The following is an 18,245-nucleotide window of genomic DNA, read 5'->3' as shown; positions in this document are numbered from 1 at the left end:
TCTTAGTCAGCTATGACAAAGAAAACCAAAATCAATGCACCCGTGGAGTGGCATACAAGCCAAATCCCAACAAGTCAGCTACTAACTGGGACCCTGCTCCCACTCCCACTCATACTTACAGTCCTTAGCTTACCTATCAGAAGCCTCCATCTCCAATGTCATCTTGGACCCAGGGTAGCTTCCTCTTGCAGCAAAATGAATCTGCTGAAAAAACTGAAGTATCATACCTGACACAATCTGGAATTTCAGGAAGTTGCCATGAACCATGCACTTAATGCTATCTTCTTCACAGAGTCTTCAAAGCCTCTATTACTTCAGATACCAAAAGTACCTGCTGAAAAAAAGCTGAGAAAACCCAAAAGACCCCCTTCACAGAAAGAAGAAGACACCCTTACCCCAACTAACCCCACAGAGGAAATAGGCCTCTTTTACCCAGGACTGGGGTTAATATACCCCTGGCCAGGCCCGCCTCTCGTTCCCACAATGCCCGGGAAAAGGGAGGAGGCAATTTTACCATCAGGGATAAAAGCACTGGGAGGAGTTGTAGCTGTTTGGCTGCTCTGACTTAAATTCCAGGGGAGTAAGGGGCTCTGTAGGTGCCTTCTTTTTTTACTACAGCCACATCTGCCAAAAGAGTAGATAACAGGTAAGAGAAGAAGCTTCTTGTCTCAGCAGCATAGGCAGGTGAGTTGGGTAATTCCTTGTTAACATGTGTAATTGTTCATTAGTCATTCCTGGGTAGTATGCTGTAGGCAACTAAGTAGGCAAGAGAAGAATAGTAGTAGTAGTATAAATGGTGTAGCTCCTGCTGGGGCTTCTAGTTAGGGCCATAAGTGTCATGAATAAGAACAAGAAAAGTAATGGACTCTTGGGCAGCATTAGGTTATATATGTACTGGGCTCGCTCCCTTGTGAGAGATTTGATGCCAGGGCATGGGTAGAAGTGTGGATTTAAACCCTTAAAATGCTGAAAAAGGGGAGTTTGCTTCAACTGAACCCCTTAAAATGAGGGAATAGGAGATGTTTGCCTTTACTAATGCTATTGTAACTAATGGGTTCTCCCTTCTGAATCACCTGAAATACTGCAGCCTTTGGTACTTCTTTACCTCTCTATCCTGCCCTTCAATCCTGTTGCAAACGCGGGGAAAACCCAAAACTCTGGGTTTTTTCCCCCCCTTTCCTTTTCATTTTGCCTCCTCTTTTCCTGCAGGTTTTGGACTATCCAGGCTTGCATGTGGATTAGACACCTTGGAAGCTCAGCTCCAGGTGGGGTTGCAGCAGTGTTGGAAGCACCAGGGATTCCCCCGAGGTTTGGTGTGAGGAGCTGCAGCTTGGGAGGGGCTGGGATTTTGTGCAGTCTCTCACAGACTTAGAAAATAGCAAGAAAATCCTTCCTAGCAGCATTTCTCTATCTACAGAGTCCTGAGAGCAGGTTGGTACGGCCAGTGCTGGGACTCCGAAACAGTGACTAAATCCTGTTTTCAGGGCTTGAGGAAGAGAGCCAGTCCTGTGTGTTTGGGCTCACAAAGAGAAACTGAAGTGCTGCATTTTGCTGGACCTGAATTAAAGCACAAGGGCTGTGTTTTGATGCTCAAAGCGGGCTTTTCGGGCTAGGGCGAGTCTGTGTCTCTGAGCTCCGAGTCCTGCCTTAGGCACAGCCCGAAGCCGGGCTCCCCGGCCTCACGCAGAGCTCGGGAGCAGCGACTCAGCGCCGCGTCCGGGGCTGGCGGCAGAGCCCGGGGCCGCGTCGTGGGGCCCAAGGCGGGCTCCGGGAGGGGCTCAGGGCTGAGCGGAGCCCGGCCCGGCGCGTCGGGCCCGGCTCGGGATCCCGGGGCTGCCCGGGCGCTGGCACAGCCCCGGCTCCCCGCGGAGAGCCGGCCGGAGCAGGAGCGGCAGCGCCGGGCTCGGCCCCAGCGCCCGTCCCGGAGCGGCTCCTCCCGGTCCCGATGCCAGCCCCAATCCCGCCGGGGAAGAGGCGGCGCCGCCCGGGACCCGCAGCGGCCGCCAGCAGGACCCGGAGCCCCGGTCCCGGGAGCGGCCCCGGTGCGCGGGGCGGGCCCGGCCCGGGAGAGAGGGGCGGGGCCCCGAGCGATGGAGCCGCCCCCGTGCCGGGCAGGGCGGGCCCCGGGGCCGGGCGGGGCCGGGGCTCTGGGGCGGTCCCGGGCCCGGCTCAGGTGCGTGGGGCCGAGGTGTTTGAAGCCCCGGAATTCGCCCCCTGCCGCCATTTGCTCCCTTAGAGCCTGGGGAGGTTGCGGCCGGGCCGGCCTCCCCGGGCGTGGCCCAGGTGAGGCCCCCGCTCCCCCTCTTTCTCCTGCCCTTATACTCCTCCTTCCCTCCCTTCTTGCATGCTCACACCCAGTCCTCCCCGGTGGCCACAGCTCCTGGGGGTCCCTTATGGCTTCACACCCCTCCCTGGGTGTCCCCTCTGTGTCCCCCACGGCTGGTCTGGGCTGACCCCCCTGTCCCGCAGGATCCAGCCCGGGATGCTGCGCGGTGCTGAGCACTGAGGGGCACCATGGGGTGCGCGGCGTGGCCCCCCGCGTGGCGCCGGAGCCCCCTCGGTCGGTGCTGAGCGCTCCTTGATGGAATTGCAGTGAATGGAACAGAAGCCCAGCACCCTGGACCCGCTGTTGGAGCCAGAGGACACCCGGTGAGCTCCCACCCCAGCACGGGGACATGCGGCGGACACGTGTGGCACCACGCCTGGCGTGTCCCAGCACATCCCTGTGTGGCCCATACCTGGCTGTGCCCTCTGTGTCCGAATGCCGTGTGTGTCCCCAAGTGTCTCCATGTCCCAGTGCCCACTGTGTCTCTTGCGTCGTCGTGCCCAGTGTGTCTTCATGCATCCCTGCGTGGTCACGTATGTGTCCGTGCCCTGGGTACCCCCTGTGTCCCCATGTGTCCCTGTGTGGTTGTGTATATGTCCATGCCTCGTGTGTCCCTGTGTCCTGGGTGCCCTTTTTGTTCCTGTGCCCATGTCCCCGTCCACCCCATGTGTCCCCACTCATGTTCCGAACCTGGGTGTCCCCATGTCCTGTACATCCCCGTACCCCAGGTGTCCCCCAGCCCCGCTGTACCCCACATGTCCGCAAGTGTCCCTATGTCACGTTCTGGGTATCCCCACACGTGCCCATGTCCTGCGTGTCCCCCTGCCCCCCACATGTCACCGGCTAGGTCCATCCCCTGGTGTCCCTGTGTCCCCACGCCCACATGCCCCCACTCGTGCCCCGCCATGGTGTCCCCCCACTCGTGCCTCTCCCAGCCGCCCCCTCCCCTCACCCTCCACCCCCCCCCGGGACTATTTCGGGCCCCCGGTGGGGGGTGGCGGCCCGGGGTCCCCTTGGGCTGGAGCGGCCCCGGGGGATGCGGGGTCCCCGGGGCTCCCCCCCCGCAGGTGCCGATCCCCGCGGCCCCGGGCCCCCCCCGCGGGGACGGGCGCGCGCGGACCCCCGCCGCCCGCCATTGGCTGAGCCCCGATGACGTCACTTCTCCGCTCAGCCAAAAGGACATTTTGTCTTTGACTGGGAAGGAGCCCCTCCCCCACCCTTTTCCTTCCCCTCCCCCACCCGCCTTCCCTTCCCTTCCCTTCCCTTCCCTTCCCTTCCCTTCCCTTCCCTTCCCTTCCCTTCCCTTCCCTTCCCTTCCCTTCCCTTCCCTTCCCTTCCCTTCCCTTCCCTTCCCTTCCCTTCCCTTCCCTTCCCCCGCTCGGTCCCAGCCCCCCCAGGGCGGTGTCGTGTCCCGGAGGGGGGGGGTCCCGACAGGGGTGTTCTGGGTGGGGGGGGTCCCCAGGGCCCTCTCCTACCCCCCCCATCCCGCACTCCCGGGCTGGACCCCACCTGTGACATCGCTGCACTGGGACCCCCGGGTGGGGGCTGCCCATTTCCCAGCAGAGAAGGGGGTTCGAGGGGGGTTTTGGGGGAGCTGTTGGAAGTTTGGGGGGGTGCAGCGGGAATCCGTGGGCACCCTCTCAGCCTGTCACCCCCCTCCCGTAGGTGGCTGGATGGGAAGCGCAAAAGAAAGAGCAGCCAATGTTTGGTGAAGAGCAGCATGTCAGGTACGGGGACCCACGGCACCCCCCGAACCCCCCCGGGCACCCCATGGCCCTGCTGGGCACCCCCGGGTCCCCCGAGTACCTCATGTGCTCGCCGGGTTCTGCAGGCACTCCGTGTGAGCATTGTAGGGGCCTCGAGTCCTTACCAGGGACCCCTGGATACCCTTCGTGTTCCTTGTGGACATCTTGGGGTCCCCAAGTCTCTTCAGGCAAGTCAGGGTGCCACGGACACCCCATGTCCCTGGCAGGCACCCTGGGGGCCCCAAGTCCTTGCCAGGGTCCCCTGGCCACCCCATGTATGACCTGGGTCCCCCAAAGTCAATGGACATCCCTTGTCCCCCATGGTCACCCCAAGATTCCTGTGTCCATGCAGGTACCCCAGGGTCCCACGGACGCCTCATGTCTCGACCGGGTCCCCTGGAGTCCCACGGACACCCCTTATCCCCTGTGAGCACCCCAGGAACACCAGGGTCCCGTGGACACCCCATGTCCCTGGCAGACACCCCAAGGTCCCCATGTCCCCCAGGCACCCCAGAGTCCCATGGATACCCCACTCCCATGTCCCCCCCTGCACCCCACATCCCTGCAGGGTCTGCTGGGGTCCCAGTCCCCCACATCCCCCTCGGCGCCTCGTGGGTCGGGGTGCCGCCATTGGGGCGGCAGCGCCCTGGGGTGGGCGATAAGGGGGGCCCTGCGGGCACTGCCCCCCGCCCTGCCCCATTCCCGGCGGGGAGCAGCCGGTGCCGGCGGGACCCGATGGGGGGCCAGGGGGGAACCCAAGCGTCCGGCTCCCGCCCATCCCCTGCACCCGCCCCGCTCCCGGAGGGAGGGAGCACCCAGGGACCCCCGCATCCGGCACCTGCAGAGCGCCAGAGTGGGCTCGAGGGGTGCCCACGCCTGGGTTTGTGGGATCCCGGGTGGGTGCGGCGGTCCTGGGGTGCTGGGGACACTCCCCTGAGTTACAGGTGCTCCATGCAGGGGGGACCCAGGCATCCGGTCCCTTTCCCATCCCTCTCACCCTTCGGGGATCCCCAATTCCAGCCCCCCCAAAACACAAGGGTGGGCTCCCGGGAGGGACATGAGGGGCCCAGGGTGCTGGGGACCGCCCCATGCATCATGGGCAATCTGTGCCTCAGTTTCCCTGAGCAGTCGGTGGTGGGGAGGCTGGGGGGACTCTGGTGGGGGGCTGGTTCCTGGCCTGCCAGGCGGGGGGACCACGGACAATGACAGGGACAGTGGGTCTCTGTGTGCCAGGGGGACAGGGACCCCCCCCGCTGCCGGTTCCCGGCCAGATAATGGGATAATGGGGGCTTTATTGGCGTGGGGGGCTCAGGCACCCCCCCCCACACCCCCAGTGTTAACCCTTCCCGTGCCAGGGCAGGGGTAGTGGTGGGGCAGACAGTGGGTGCAGACAGAGGGGAAACTGAGGCACAGGGAGGGGAGGGCTTACTGGGGGTCCCTGGCATGGGGTGTGTGGGGTGTCCCTGATGTGAGGCATGCAAGGGGGTCCCTGACTCAGGATTCCTGGAGGATCCCTGATGTGGGGTGTGTGGGAAGGTCCCTGCTACAGGGTGTTCCAGGGGTCCTTGACTTGGGGTGCCCTGAGGGTCCCTGTCATGGGAATCCCTGTCATGGAGCACCCCATGAGTCCCCGCTGCGGGGGTCCCTGCTCTGGGGTGCCCTGGGGGTCCCTGACCTGGGGGTCCCCGCAGGGTACATCCCTAGTTACCTGGACAAAGATGAACAGTGCGTGGTGTGCGGGGACAAGGCCGCCAGCTACCACTACCGCTGCATCGCCTGTGAGGGCTGCAAGGTGACTTGGGGCAGGGGGCTAGGGGGGCTCAGCAGTGCTCACTGGGTCACTCCCCCATGCCCTCCCCAGGGATTTTTCCGTCGGACCATCCAGAAGAACCTGCACCCCACCTACTCCTGTGTCATCGACAAGATCACCCGCAACCAGTGCCAGCTCTGCTGCTTCAAGAAGTGCATCTCCGTGGGCATGGCCATGGACTGTGAGTTGGGGGGCGTGGGGGGGCTCGGCTGGGGGGCAGGTTGGGGTCCCGACACCCTGGGGCACATTGGGGTACCCGGAGTAGCTGCAGGACTGGGCTGGTATGTGATGCAGCAGTGGGGTAGAATGCATGAATGGGGGGTCCTAGCTGACTGGGGGGCATCCCAGATGATAGTGGGGGGCTTTTGGGAGGTGGGTTGGGGTCCTGGTGCTATGGGGCAATTTGGGATGCCCAGAGCAGCCACAGGAGGAGGCTGGGGGGGGTCACCATGGGGTGCTATGCTGCAGCTGTGGGATGCATGGATGGGGGGTCCTGGCTGATGTGGGGGGATCCTGGCTGATGCTGGGGGTCCGGCAGTGGTGCTGGATGACTCGAAGCAGGTAGCCAAGCGGAAGCTGATCGAGGAGAACCGGGAGTGGCAGCAGAAGGAGGAGATGATCAAGTCCCTGCAGCATCGCCCCAGCGCCGAGGAGTGGGAGCTGATCCGCCTTGTGACAGAAGCCCACCGCAGCACCAATGCCCAGGGCAGCCACTGGAAGCAGAAGCGGAAATTCCTGGTGAGGGGATGCAGTGGAGGGACTCTGTCACCATCTCGGTCCCCCACCCTGGCCCCCAGCCCTAGCCAGGATCTGCTGAGCACTCACACACTCAGCACACACATGGTGGCAGTGCCAGGGTTTGGGATGTCACCGGTGTCCTTGGGCAGTCGAGGGGGGTTGGGACATTGCCCAGTGTCCTTGAGCTGGTCACCCCTAAAGGGTTCAGGGGTGAGCAGTGACCAAAGGGGACAGCTGTGCCCGCGGGTGGCCCTGGCCCTGCCATTGGCCCTGTCACTGGCCCTGTCACGCAGCTTCCTCTTCTGGCTGCTGCACTGGCCCTGCCACGAGTGTTCCCCGGTGACATGGAGGCCCCAGAGGGGGGGCAGGGTCACATCACACCCCCCGGGGTGTCTCAGGGAGGGGGGACAGGGTCACACTGCACCCCCTGCCACTGTCCACCGTGGGGGTCCCAGAGTGGGACACGGTCACACTGCACCCCCAAACCCCACTGTCCATTACGGGGGACACAGTCACACCACACCCCCCCAATGACCCATCTGCTGTGGGGGTCCCAGGGGTGACACGGCCACACCACGTTCCCCAATGCCACCGTGGCAAGTCCCTCTCTGCCTTCAACCTGGATGACACCGAGGTGGCCCTGCTCCAGGCTGTGCTGCTCATGTCCTCAGGTGTGCGTGCACACCAGTAGTGGGGGAATGGGGTGGGTACCCCATGCCAGAGGAATCAGGGTTGGGTGTTGGGTGGGCACCCCAATGCCCAGAGTTCTCACTGTCCTGGGGAGGTGTTGGGTGGGCGCCCTGATGCCAGAGATCCCCAGCAGCTTCAGGGGGAATTGGGAGGGCACCCCATGCCCAGAGGCTGTGCACGGGGATTGTTGTGTTGGCACCCCCTTGCCCACAACCCCCAGCACGTGGAAGTGCACTGGGTGTGCACCCTAATGCCCAGAGTCCTGACTGTCTTGGGGGTGTGTTGGGTGGGCACCCTGATGCCAGAGCCTCACAACATCTTCAGGGTGTGTTGGGTGGGAAACCGTGCCCCCCCTGGATTTTGGGGGGGTTTGGAGTGGGCACCCCAATTCCCAGAGCTTCAGGCAGCTGTGCCAGGCTGGGAGGGGTCCCAGGAGCATGAGGTGGGCACCCCAATCCCTGGTACCCAGGAGCACAGGTCCCCTTGGTGCCCTGGGGCCCCCTGCCAGGCTGACGTGGGTCTGTGGGGTGGGCACCCCAACACCCAGGGGGTGCATGGGACACTCAGCCCTGTGGGAGGGAGAATCCCTGCAGGTATGGGATTGGGAGAGGGACTCTTCCATGGGCAATGAGTGCCAGGACAAGGAGAGGTTTAAACTGAAAAGGGGAGATTGTGATGGGGTATTGGGAAGAAATTCCTCCCTGTGAGGGTGCTGAGGCCCTGGCACAGGCTGCCCAGAGAAGCTGTGGCTGCTCCATCCCTGGAAGTGTCCAAGGCCAGGTTGGACAGGGCTTGGAGCACCCTGGAATAGTGGAAGGTGTCCCCGCCATGGCAGGGGGGTGGAACTGAGTGAGCTTTAAGGTCCCTTCCCACCCAAACCATTCCATGATTCCACAATCCCCTGATGATTCCCTGATTCCCGCAGACCTGACGGGGCTGATCTGTGTCGAGAAGATTGAGAAGTGCCAGGAGATGTATCTGCTGGCCTTTGAGCACTATATCAACTACCGCAAACACAACATTCCCCGCTTCTGGCCCAAGCTGCTGATGAAGGTGATGGATCTGCGGGGGGGTAGGAAAGCAGAGACCCCCCCAGTTTCTTTCTCTCTCCCCCACACTCTCCCTTTCTCTCCCAGCCTCCCTCCTACCCTCTCCCCAGTGCCTCCCACCCTCTCTCCCAGCTCCCCTGTGCATCCCCGATCCCCCCAGCCCTCCTTTCTCCCTGCTCCCCAACCCGACTCCCCTCTCTTCCCCTTCTCCCCCTCATCTGTCCATCATCCTTTCCCCCCCTCGTTCTCCCCTGTTATCCATAGGAAGGAAAGCCCGGTGCCCCAGTGTGTCAGGTGCAGAGGATGAGCTGTCCAGGTGCCGGGGGCGGGCGGGGCTCTCCCGGCGCGGGGCCGCCCCCGGGCACCGAGTGCCGCCGGTGCCGTGGGTCGCGTGGCTTCTCCGGTCCCCTCGCACCGTGGAACGGCGCCAGCCCGGAGCGAGTCCCGGTAATGGGCGCTGGGGAACACGTGTGGCTTGAATGGAAAAAAACCCAACCCCGACCTCCCAGGCTTTTTGCCTCGGGGCTTTGTTGCTATTGCCTGAGCCACGCCTTTAAATACCGACGAGGGCGCCTGCTGGAAGCGGTGTTCCGTGGTTTTTGTACTCTCTATTTGTGGTGTTCATTTTTATCTGGATGCACAGTTGGGCTTTTTGGGCAGAAGGTGCCCCTCAAACCACAAGGCTCGTTTCAACCTTGTATTCTATTGTTTGGACGATCCAGGGTGGGTGAGGACTTTGTCTTGTTACCGTACTAGGGAATGGAATGCAGGAGGTTCTTACAATTTTGGTATTGAAGTTGGAGTGTTGAAGGATATCGGTCTGATGGTAGTCTTAACCTATGAGCTACAGGCATTTGTAAAAAAACTTCAGCCTTTCCTGCCAGCAGCCCTATACATCTAAAAGCACGTGCATTTCTTAACAAGTCTCTGTGTCATAGTGACTTTAAAAATTAAAACACGTGTGTTCTGCCTTACCTAGGACTGGGGCTTTTTTCTACAAGTTCAGTTTGAGCAGATGTTCTTGTCTGTGCTTTTAACGTGAATGGCCTTGATTTTGCAGCAAAGTCAGTGAGATGGCACCTGAATGCAAGGGTTTGGGTTTGTGAAGCTTTGCAGAATGATGGCCTATATTTATATTTCTTTCAGAAACTCTCCGTATGCTGCACACAAACCTAATTTAGAGAGTTTTACTGAGACAGCAGATTCAAGCCCTCATTGTTAGGGGACGTCTGTAATGCCATTGTCTGCTTGACATTAATTCTTCCAGCTGTGCATCTATGTATTGTAATTGCCCTGACTTTTTTGGTCACAGTTTGTTTTCTGCAGTGCCCTCGTGCCTGCGCAGCACTCGCGATGCTGCCGTTGAACCTGGGCTGTGTGACAGATGGGGCTGTCCTGTATCAGAAAGTTACGGGAATGTATGTAGACGTCAGATGGAATGCTGGTCTCTCTGCTCACCCTTGGCTCTGTAATTTCGTCATCCAGCCATGGAGGACCTGTGCAGCCATAACTGGCCAAGGTAGTGGGGGAGCACAAGCTGCAGCTCTGCAGGAGATAAGGGACCTCTTGCCCACAGCAGAAACAGCAAGTAAGTGCAATTCTCAGAACTCTTTACTGCGCCCTTAACTGCAGTATTTCCCTGCTCTATAATCTGGCCAAAGTTAGGTAGGTTTTAATAGGGATAGACACATTTCTACCACAAAGGTCACCTCTCTGCCAGATTTCAAAATTTCCCTTCTGAAGCTAGAGATCCTCATGTAAAAGGTTGCCTGAATTTATGTAACATGTGCCAAGCAGTCTATTTTTCCTTTAATAATATTCCTGGAAATAGTGGAACTGTTTTGGCTAAAGCAGATGCTGAACTGTTCAGAATGAAATTCTCAGAGCTAAAATCTGGCCAAGTAGAGTAACGTGCCATTTTGTTAACACTGGGGAAGGCTGAGCTCCATGGCAGCAGGGAGGGGAGGTGGCACTGCTGGTCGGCAAACCAAGGAAAGCAACAAGCACTGCTTTTAGGAAACTGCCAGCTTGAAGCCAGTGAGGAACATCCTTGGGCTCCTGCACTCTGTGTTTTTATGTTCACCTTAAATAACGAACAGAGAAACCCAGAGGCACCAGCGCTACTTCCAGTTACCTTGAACTGCTTAAACACGTAGTTTAAATCACCCAGGCTCCGTTCTCCCCACCTGTATTGCTTCTGGGCTTAAGGCTGGATGTATCTATGGAATCTATAGTTATGTATTGGAGTTTGGCCTGAAGTAATTTGTGTTGCCGACTTGGTACTCTTTCCCCGCCCTGGAAGTCCATCTGCAGAACCCCTCTGTGCCAGACAAGAGAGTCCCCCATAGATGTTTCACTATACAGTTATATCTTTTGGTCAAAGCCTTACAGGGCTATGATGTGAATGAGGACAAAGCTCTGTTTTTCTTCTTTGCTCTCTGCCCTGTCTTCTTTCTCTGTATTTTAGGACCCAAGTAACAGGGCCATAAAGCTCCTGTTCTGCTTCCTGGTTGTGTCACCGAAACTGCAGGAAAAACAAAAAAGCCTCCAGCAACATTTTTAATGTTAGAGAGTCAAGGCACTACTTTATTCTCTGGCCAGGATGTAGCACAGAAATCATCTCATCCACACATAGCCCGGGTGTGCCGAGAGAATCATTCCATGACACATGACCTTTACTAGAATTTTCAGATCTTTTTTACAGTCAAAACTCATAGAAACGAATTGGATCAGTGTTCATTGGTCTCAAGTTGTGTAGTTCCTAGTATCTGGTCTCCTATTAGATCTGTGTTTCTTCGCTTCTGATGTTAATTAGATCTTCAGGGGTAGATGTTCTTAGATGGCCGCTGACATCTGTTCTGGTGATGTTCCCTCAATGGCTTTATCTTATTGGGGCTACTCCTAGTCTTTTGAAATGCTAAACCCATCAGGCCTCACCTAGAGAAACAATGCCCTGGAAAGAAGCTTCAGTTCCCTTTCCCTGAGGCAAAGATGAGCAAACCTGGCCAAAGTCATATATAAAAAATTTTTAAACTGGTATGTTTTCCAACAGTTGTATATAATGCTTTATTACATAAATGGGCTGGGAAAAGCTCTGGTACCCCTTACCAAGTTGGCTTTGTCTCAGACAATGCTGTTATTTTGGGGCTAGACATGAAGCTCCTGTCTCTGGAATTGAAAATGAATATAGGAATGACTGAACAAACAAACCTGGTACACTCTTAAAAAATTGTGTGCCCATTGACCTCAGCACCCCAAGCTGGATTCCCATGCTCTTTCCAAATTCTTGCCGTTCAAGTCCTTTCCATGCGCTCACTTGCTACTCAAACTTTTTTTTTGTTTTGTTTTAAATGATACTGGTACCAGAGCACGGGCACAGCACTTCTATGAGCTGCACAGCACTTCTATGAGCACTTCTATGAGCTGTGAATATCTCTTTTTATGGATACAGTGTGTGCATGCTGTGGCTTTGGGCACAGGGTATGTCAGTGCTAGTGCAAGGCTAATAACAGCCTCTAAAGATAATTTGAGAAGTTGCTTACCTTTCCCCAGGGAACAGGACATGTCTTTGTATTTCCACCTTCAGATACACAACTCACTTGTGGGCTTGACTGCATAGCAAATAGAGTGTGAGAGTCATCCTTGTTTATATGGATTTTTTTTTCCCCCTCTCTCCTTTATGTTTTGCTTTGCCCTCTCGTTTGCTTTCTGCCTGTTTTCTCTGAGGCTAGTGATTTCTTGGCAAGTTATTGTTCATAATCAAAGAAAGGTAGTGGGCAAGCAGCAACTGCTGTCTTAGGTAGCCCAAGCTGATCCTGCCGCTGCTTCGGCAGGAGAAAGCAGCTGTTTGAGAAGAGCACAGCTGTCCTGGGCTTTGTGCACACACGGGCTGCTCAGAGCAGCCCCTTGACCCCATGCTGGCTCTGTGACCTCTGCCACTCTGACTGGTAACAGTGATGGCAGTTTGTGTTGAGGCTTTGTTCTCTGCTCCACAGAGAGAAACATTAAAGTGCAGAGTAACTAAGTGGCTTTTCAAAGGCTACAGAATGAATCAGTGAATGAATAACAACCCCCAGCGGCTCCAGGCCCCCTTCTCTCTGCAGAACAATGCCTTTCTCCCTGTGTGAAGATGTGCACGTAGGATAGGTTGCATACAGAATTATGTATTTCAAAAGAAATTTGAATATTAATATTTATATTGTAGTGATGCCACTGTCCTCTAGGCTCTGTAAATAGCAGCACCACAACAATGTGAATTATTCCTTTTATGCAAAACCCTGGCCAGTGAAATAGCTTGCCAATACAAAATAAAATTGCTGCACAAAAGTTTGACAGCTACATTCATTATATATGTCAATCAAAGGATCCTAAAAGCTTTATTGTCCCTGTACAGAGTCTGAACAATCTGCTAGCCCAATATGCCGCAAAGCTATTTTCTCTCTACTCCTTTCATTTAAAAAATAGCCACCAATAACTTTTGACAAACAGTCTGAGAAAACTGCATGAGCAGCAAGGAAATCTTAGATTTTCTTGGCTATCTGTGGGCTGGAGCCTTCCACTCACTGGGCTCTTTCAGATGTCACAGTAGATGAGATCTGGTCAGAAACACGGAGCCCTAAAATTACTCTACAAAACCCAGGCTGGCTGGGGTCGTGGGGAGGGCATGGGGAGGTAGGGAGGAGAACTTAATGCTGAATATAAATGAATTAAATAATTTTTGGTTAAGGCTTTTTGTTGCTTTCCCAGGTATGGGACATTCAAGCTCCTCTGTCCCAGGTCTCCCCCAGGTTAGGCTGGACCTGTCTTGATGAGCTCTTGCTCTCATCAGACCACCCTACAGCTTGGGAGTGTGAGGCCATGTGTATTTCAGCTGGATTCCCTTTTTCCATCGCGCTCGGTCCTGCGAAGCCCAGCTGTCACTTATGGCTCTAGGTGTTGTAAGCGGGGCAGGGGTCGGGCGGGAGCGGGGCTGTGTCCCGGGAGGCGGGTCTGGCGGCCGGTGCTCCCGCACGGGCGGTGGGGCCCAGGCCGGGCCCTGCCGGGAGCGAGGGCCCGGCAGCCGCAGCGCTGCGAGCCCAGCGCGGCCCCGCGAGGGAGCAGCCGGCGCGCCCCGCTCCTGCCCGGCCCTCACGCAGGCCGCCAGAGCCTCCCCGGGAGGGACGGACCCCACACCTTCGCTCGGCCCTGGGGAGGCCACATCTGGAGTGCTGTGTGCAGTTCTGGGCTCCTCAGGACAGGCGAGACATGGAGCCTCTGGAGAGGGTCCAGCTTAGAGTAACAAAGATGATTAAGGTGAATCTCATGTATGAGGAAAGGCTGAGGGTGCTGTCCCTGGTCAGCCTCAAGAAGAGACGCCAGAGAGGGGAACCTCATCAAAGTCTATCAGTATCTGAAGGGAGAGTGCCAAGAGGATGGAGCCAGGCTCTGGTTGGGTTTTGCCCAACAATAGTACAAAAGGCAGCGGGCAGAAACTGATGTACATGAGCAAGAACTTTACTGTGTGGATGACCAAGCACTGGAACAGATTGCCTAGAGAAGTTGTGGAGTCTCCCTCTTTGGAGGTTTTCAGAAGGTATCTGGACACAATCCTCAACAACCTGCTTTGGGGGACCCTTGCATGTCTGGGAGCTAGGTGACCTCCAGTGGTCCCTTTCCAATCTTTAACCATTCTGTGAAAGTGTGACATTGTAATCTTGTGCCATGACAGACCAGACTAAATCTGATTTAGGAGGGTGTCATAACTTTGATGTCTTTGTTCTGGGCTGTAGCTTAAATTGTTTCACAATTCAAAATATCTTGGAGGTTGGTTGTTTCCTGTAAGCCCTCAGCTTGCTTCTTAGCATGTGCTGGTGCATGGCTTTGCTCTCAGACCCTGGTCATGGGCAGTGCAGCAGCAGTACCTCAGGAGGTTACTTCCTGCATGCATATCTGCCTCTGCCTTTCTGACAGCTGCTTTTGGGAGGAGATGCTGCTCCTGGCCGGTGCTAAAGGGCTGACCTAAAAGTGTAAAGAATAGCCTTGCTCTTGTGTTTGGGAGCGAAGCATGGGGGTGCTCTGTGAGGATGCGTGCAGAGGAGATACTGCAGCAGGACTGCTGATCGTGACAACTAGTGCTTCTACTGAAAAAGCCTGGTGAAGAAACTGGTAAAATGGAAACTTTTAAAGAATTGAGGTGTTAATTCATGTGCTGAGAAAGCTGTGCTGCCCACTTACCATCCCAAAAACTGTGTAACATTTCCCTGAGGTGCACTGCTTGCTGCTGCATCATTGCTATGTCTTTGATCACAGGCAAAATTACCATGCTTTTGTAATCAGTAGACTCCACAAGTAGTTTCAAGATACATGGGAGTATATGGGAGTAAAAAGACATAGACTGACACTTCTCACAGTGTTGAAGTTTACATGGTGTGGTGTGTTCTCTCCCCATGCAGCATTGCCCTCCTGTACAGAGCCCTTTTATTCATGTTTTAAATAATTACCACTGTTGTGGCAATGGCATAGAAGTTGTTTCAGTGCAATTTGTGGCGAGCACCAAATATTGTGCAACAGAATGTCTGTTACCTGTGACAACAGCTACCTTTCATAACTACCTTTGATTTCAGGTTTGCAAGACTGGACTAAGCTGAATGTAGGTGGTGCTGACAGGATGCAAAAAGGCTTTCTGTAAGCAGAGTGGGCTGTGCTTTTCTCGCTAGTCCACCTCTGGCCAAGGACGTACTTTGTAGTGTGTGGGTGCAATGGTAAGGACACTGCAAATACTTTTGCTCCTGTGGTAAGGCTAGGAGCTTGGTGTTGTACGTGGAAAAAAAGCCTTCACAAGTCTGAAGCTTCTGCTGTGAGCATCACTGCTTCATCTTGTTATTCTGGCCCTAAAGGAAACCCTCCTGAAGGAATGCTGTAGCCAGCCCCTCTGTTTCTGTGAACAGGAGGTAGCGGTGGCTTCCCAGGGGGGATAAACCAGTCTTTGGTGCTTGCCTGTCTCACTTCTCTGCCTTGTGGGAAAGCGTTATGAATCCCTCTGTTTGGGTGATTGCTCACGCTTCTGCACCCTCAGACTTCATCTGTAAACTTTTAGCAGAAATTATGCACTGATGCTGGGATGGTTCTTGCCAGCTAGGAACTGTTTTCCAGTGTCACTCACTTGTAGTTGGCATGGGGAACTGCTGTGGCATTTTCTCGATGTTTAATGTGACCTAATTGTGTACTTCCACTGTCTGGGAGGATCAGCTCTTCTGGTGTGACAGCTGCCATAAAATCAGCGGTGCGTCTCCGGCATTTGCAGCTGGTTGCAAGGCACAAGTTCCTTGATTTTGCTGCATCAGCCCGGTGAAACCTTGCGGGGCTGTGTGTGCAGCCAACTGCCTTTTGTTACGCCTGGTAACAGCTTGGCAATATTAAAAAAATGTAACCTCCAGCTGTTTAATTGGCTCTAGGGAAATAAAAAGGCTTCCTAATAATCTTCATATTTACTTGGCACGTTTGGTTTGAAAGCAGATGGGTTGATTTACGAGATAAATGACAAAGCAAGAGGAGAAAAAGTGTGTCAGTGGCTTTACCATTAGAGAGGAAGGCATTTCTGATATGTGGTTAATCACGATTAACCTTTCTAGGTTTTGGTTTTTTTTACAAGTCAGCTTCTTGGACCTTCTGCCCGCCAGCTTGCTCAGCCAACTGATTCCCTCAGTGCCCATTGTCACCTCTCCCTATGACCTACAGGTAGGGGAAGGTGCAGAGCTGTAATGAAGGAGAGGGGCTGAGGTGGCCATTCCTTCTCAGTTGTGCCTTCTTTGCCCACTCCAGACTTGTGCAAGAGCCTCCCCCTTGCAGCACTCACCCCCTCCCCGTGGCCAGACCAGTAAATCCCTATGTCCTTTTGGATGGGCTGGGAATGCTCCTTCCTGAGGCACTGCTGCTTGAGGCACTGGCACTGAGCAGAGGAGGTTCTCCAAGCAGGCTGGTGCTGAGGCTGTGCCCTCCCTGCCAGAACCATGCACCCCTCTGCCCTGGCAGGCAGCTGGCAAGTTGTGAAATATGGTTCAGCACTTTTTTTTTAATATTAACTTGTGCAGCTGTCTTGGAAAGGATTAGAAATCAGTTCTGGAAAAGACTATGGTAGATTTTAGTGAAGAATTCTGCTGTGTCTTTAATTATTTATAAGCATCAGGATATAAGGACACCGTGTTAACCCTTCAGCAGTGAGAAAGATTACAAATAATCTAATCAATGGCATACGCAAATTTACAGATTGAGTAGGTTTAGTTGCAAGTTCTGAGACTTAGAAGTGAGGAAATACCAGAAATAAGGTTTCTGCTTATTATTTTGTATGTCAGCGTGTTTGGTGAGGCAACTGGATTAGATGAACACTGTATGACCCTTTCGACTGAAAGACACCATTCTACATTTCTGATGGCACAGGCCTCTCCTAAGGGCTCACAGATTTGCTTACCACCCCTGCTGGTTGCTCTCACCACCTTTCACTAGTGGGTTTTGCTCAGGGGATGCATCAAGGGCAGGTTCATGCCCACAAGGCTCCTGCTCTATGGCCCCAGGGCCAGGCAAGGCTGCAGCAGCACTGTGGAGGGGTTACTGGTTTTGGCAGCTGAATGGTGGCAGGAAAAGCAGCTTCCCTCCCTGCCACGTGTTTCTAAAAGGCTGCTGAATAAGTCAGGGAAGCCAAAGTAAGGCTCCTTTTTGGGCTCAGAAACCTCTGTGCTAGAAGAACCTGTCCCTGCCAGCTAGGGCCCCCCTTGTCCTGCCCATGGTGTGGGTAAGTCACAGGCTCCTCTTCTCTGTGTTGGGATGAACTGCCTAGGGAATGCTGTTTCCAGCAGCCTGGTGTGCTGGAAAAAGGGAGAAGGGAAGAGGGAATGTGGTGCCAGAGCTGCGTGCCATCGGGTTGTGTTTCCCTCTGCGGACAGAGAGTCTCTGGGCCGAGGTGAGATTGCTGGGAGTGCTTGGATGAGCTGTGCAGGAGACAGGGAGTTGGGGCTTGCAGCTGCTGCTGGAACCATTGCCTTAGGTCTGTGTCTGTGTGAAGTGGGATTTGCGCTGGAGAGGTGCTGTCGGGAACAAAGAGCAGAGTAAATCCTCTCCGGGGATGCGCAGGGAGGGAGTGAGTTGCAGGGAAGGAGAGTATTTCTAAGCCGTGTCAATATTTCCCTGAAAGCGGGGCTGGAGCAGTGAGGGGGGTGCTTGGGTTTGGCCTGGGCCTGTCAGGAAGAGCCATAAACGAGCCAGCCCAGGCCCTGACGCCTGCATGGATGTTTGACACACTTCTACAGAAAGCCAAGGCAGTCATGAATGCAGAGGACAAATTGTAGGTGACTGCTTACGATCTGTGGGGAATTTCCTTTGGAATTACCAGTCAGAGAGTGCATGCAAGCAGAGCACATCTTTTGGCTTTTTCTGGTTTGTCGTCTCCTGTCTGGCTATAGAGAGTTTTGTGCGCTGCTGTTCAGGAAGCAGCGTGTTTTCAGCTGGAAATTTGGGGTGGGTTTGTTTCCTCAGGGTCTGGGGTCTTTCCTGAGAGAGTCACCCTCCCATAAATCCCCCGGGTTGTTCTACACAGCTGCTTTGGCCCTGGGTCAGAGAGAGAGAAGGGAAATGACTTTTTAGGGCGTTGAAATTTCTCCAGGCAGGAGTGGGACGTGGTCTTGCCCCTCCCCAAAGCCGTGCAGGCGCATGGGAGTAGCTCAGTGCCGGCGCAGCTCTCTGAGCAATAACAACGCTTTGGAGGTTCGAGTGTTGATAACACCTCTCCTGTCTCCTGGGGCCCAAGGTTCGGTCTCACGGCCCCGGACCGGTGAGGGAGAAAAGGAACTTGGGCTATTCCTGGGAAAGCTTCTGTTATTCCTTGTGCAGCCTTTTAATTCCGTGTTCTGATGGAC

The 18,245-nt window shown here is 55.3% G+C and overlaps 1 protein-coding gene across 11 annotated transcripts; it reads left to right on the top strand.

The window, feature by feature from the left end:
- The first annotated feature begins 2,105 nt into the window (after positions 1-2,105).
- On the top strand, positions 2,106-17,071 carry LOC138107477 (thyroid hormone receptor alpha-like). Of its 11 annotated transcripts, none has more exons than XM_069008710.1 (7): positions 2,106-2,649; positions 3,992-4,053; positions 5,763-6,062; positions 6,443-6,619; positions 8,235-8,362; positions 9,844-9,946; positions 10,826-17,071. In XM_069008710.1, the coding sequence occupies exons 1-7, from the start codon at positions 2,597-2,599 to the stop codon at positions 10,834-10,836; spliced, it is 834 nt and encodes a 277-aa protein (XP_068864811.1). In that variant the 5' UTR covers positions 2,106-2,596; the 3' UTR covers positions 10,837-17,071. The 11 variants fall into 11 exon arrangements, with proteins under 11 accessions (XP_068864811.1, XP_068864806.1, XP_068864807.1 ...); XM_069008705.1 differs by lacking the exons at positions 9,844-9,946; positions 10,826-17,071 and adding an exon at positions 8,623-9,664 and having other exon boundaries at positions 2,106-2,283; positions 2,470-2,649; XM_069008706.1 differs by lacking the exons at positions 9,844-9,946; positions 10,826-17,071 and adding an exon at positions 8,623-9,664 and having other exon boundaries at positions 5,763-5,863; positions 5,933-6,062.
- The last annotated feature ends 1,174 nt before the right edge of the window (positions 17,072-18,245 follow it).

Source organism: Aphelocoma coerulescens, chromosome 3, assembly GCF_041296385.1.
Source record: "Aphelocoma coerulescens isolate FSJ_1873_10779 chromosome 3, UR_Acoe_1.0, whole genome shotgun sequence".
NCBI lineage: Eukaryota > Metazoa > Chordata > Aves > Passeriformes > Corvidae > Aphelocoma > Aphelocoma coerulescens.
This window is presented reverse-complemented; position numbering and strand designations above follow the sequence as displayed.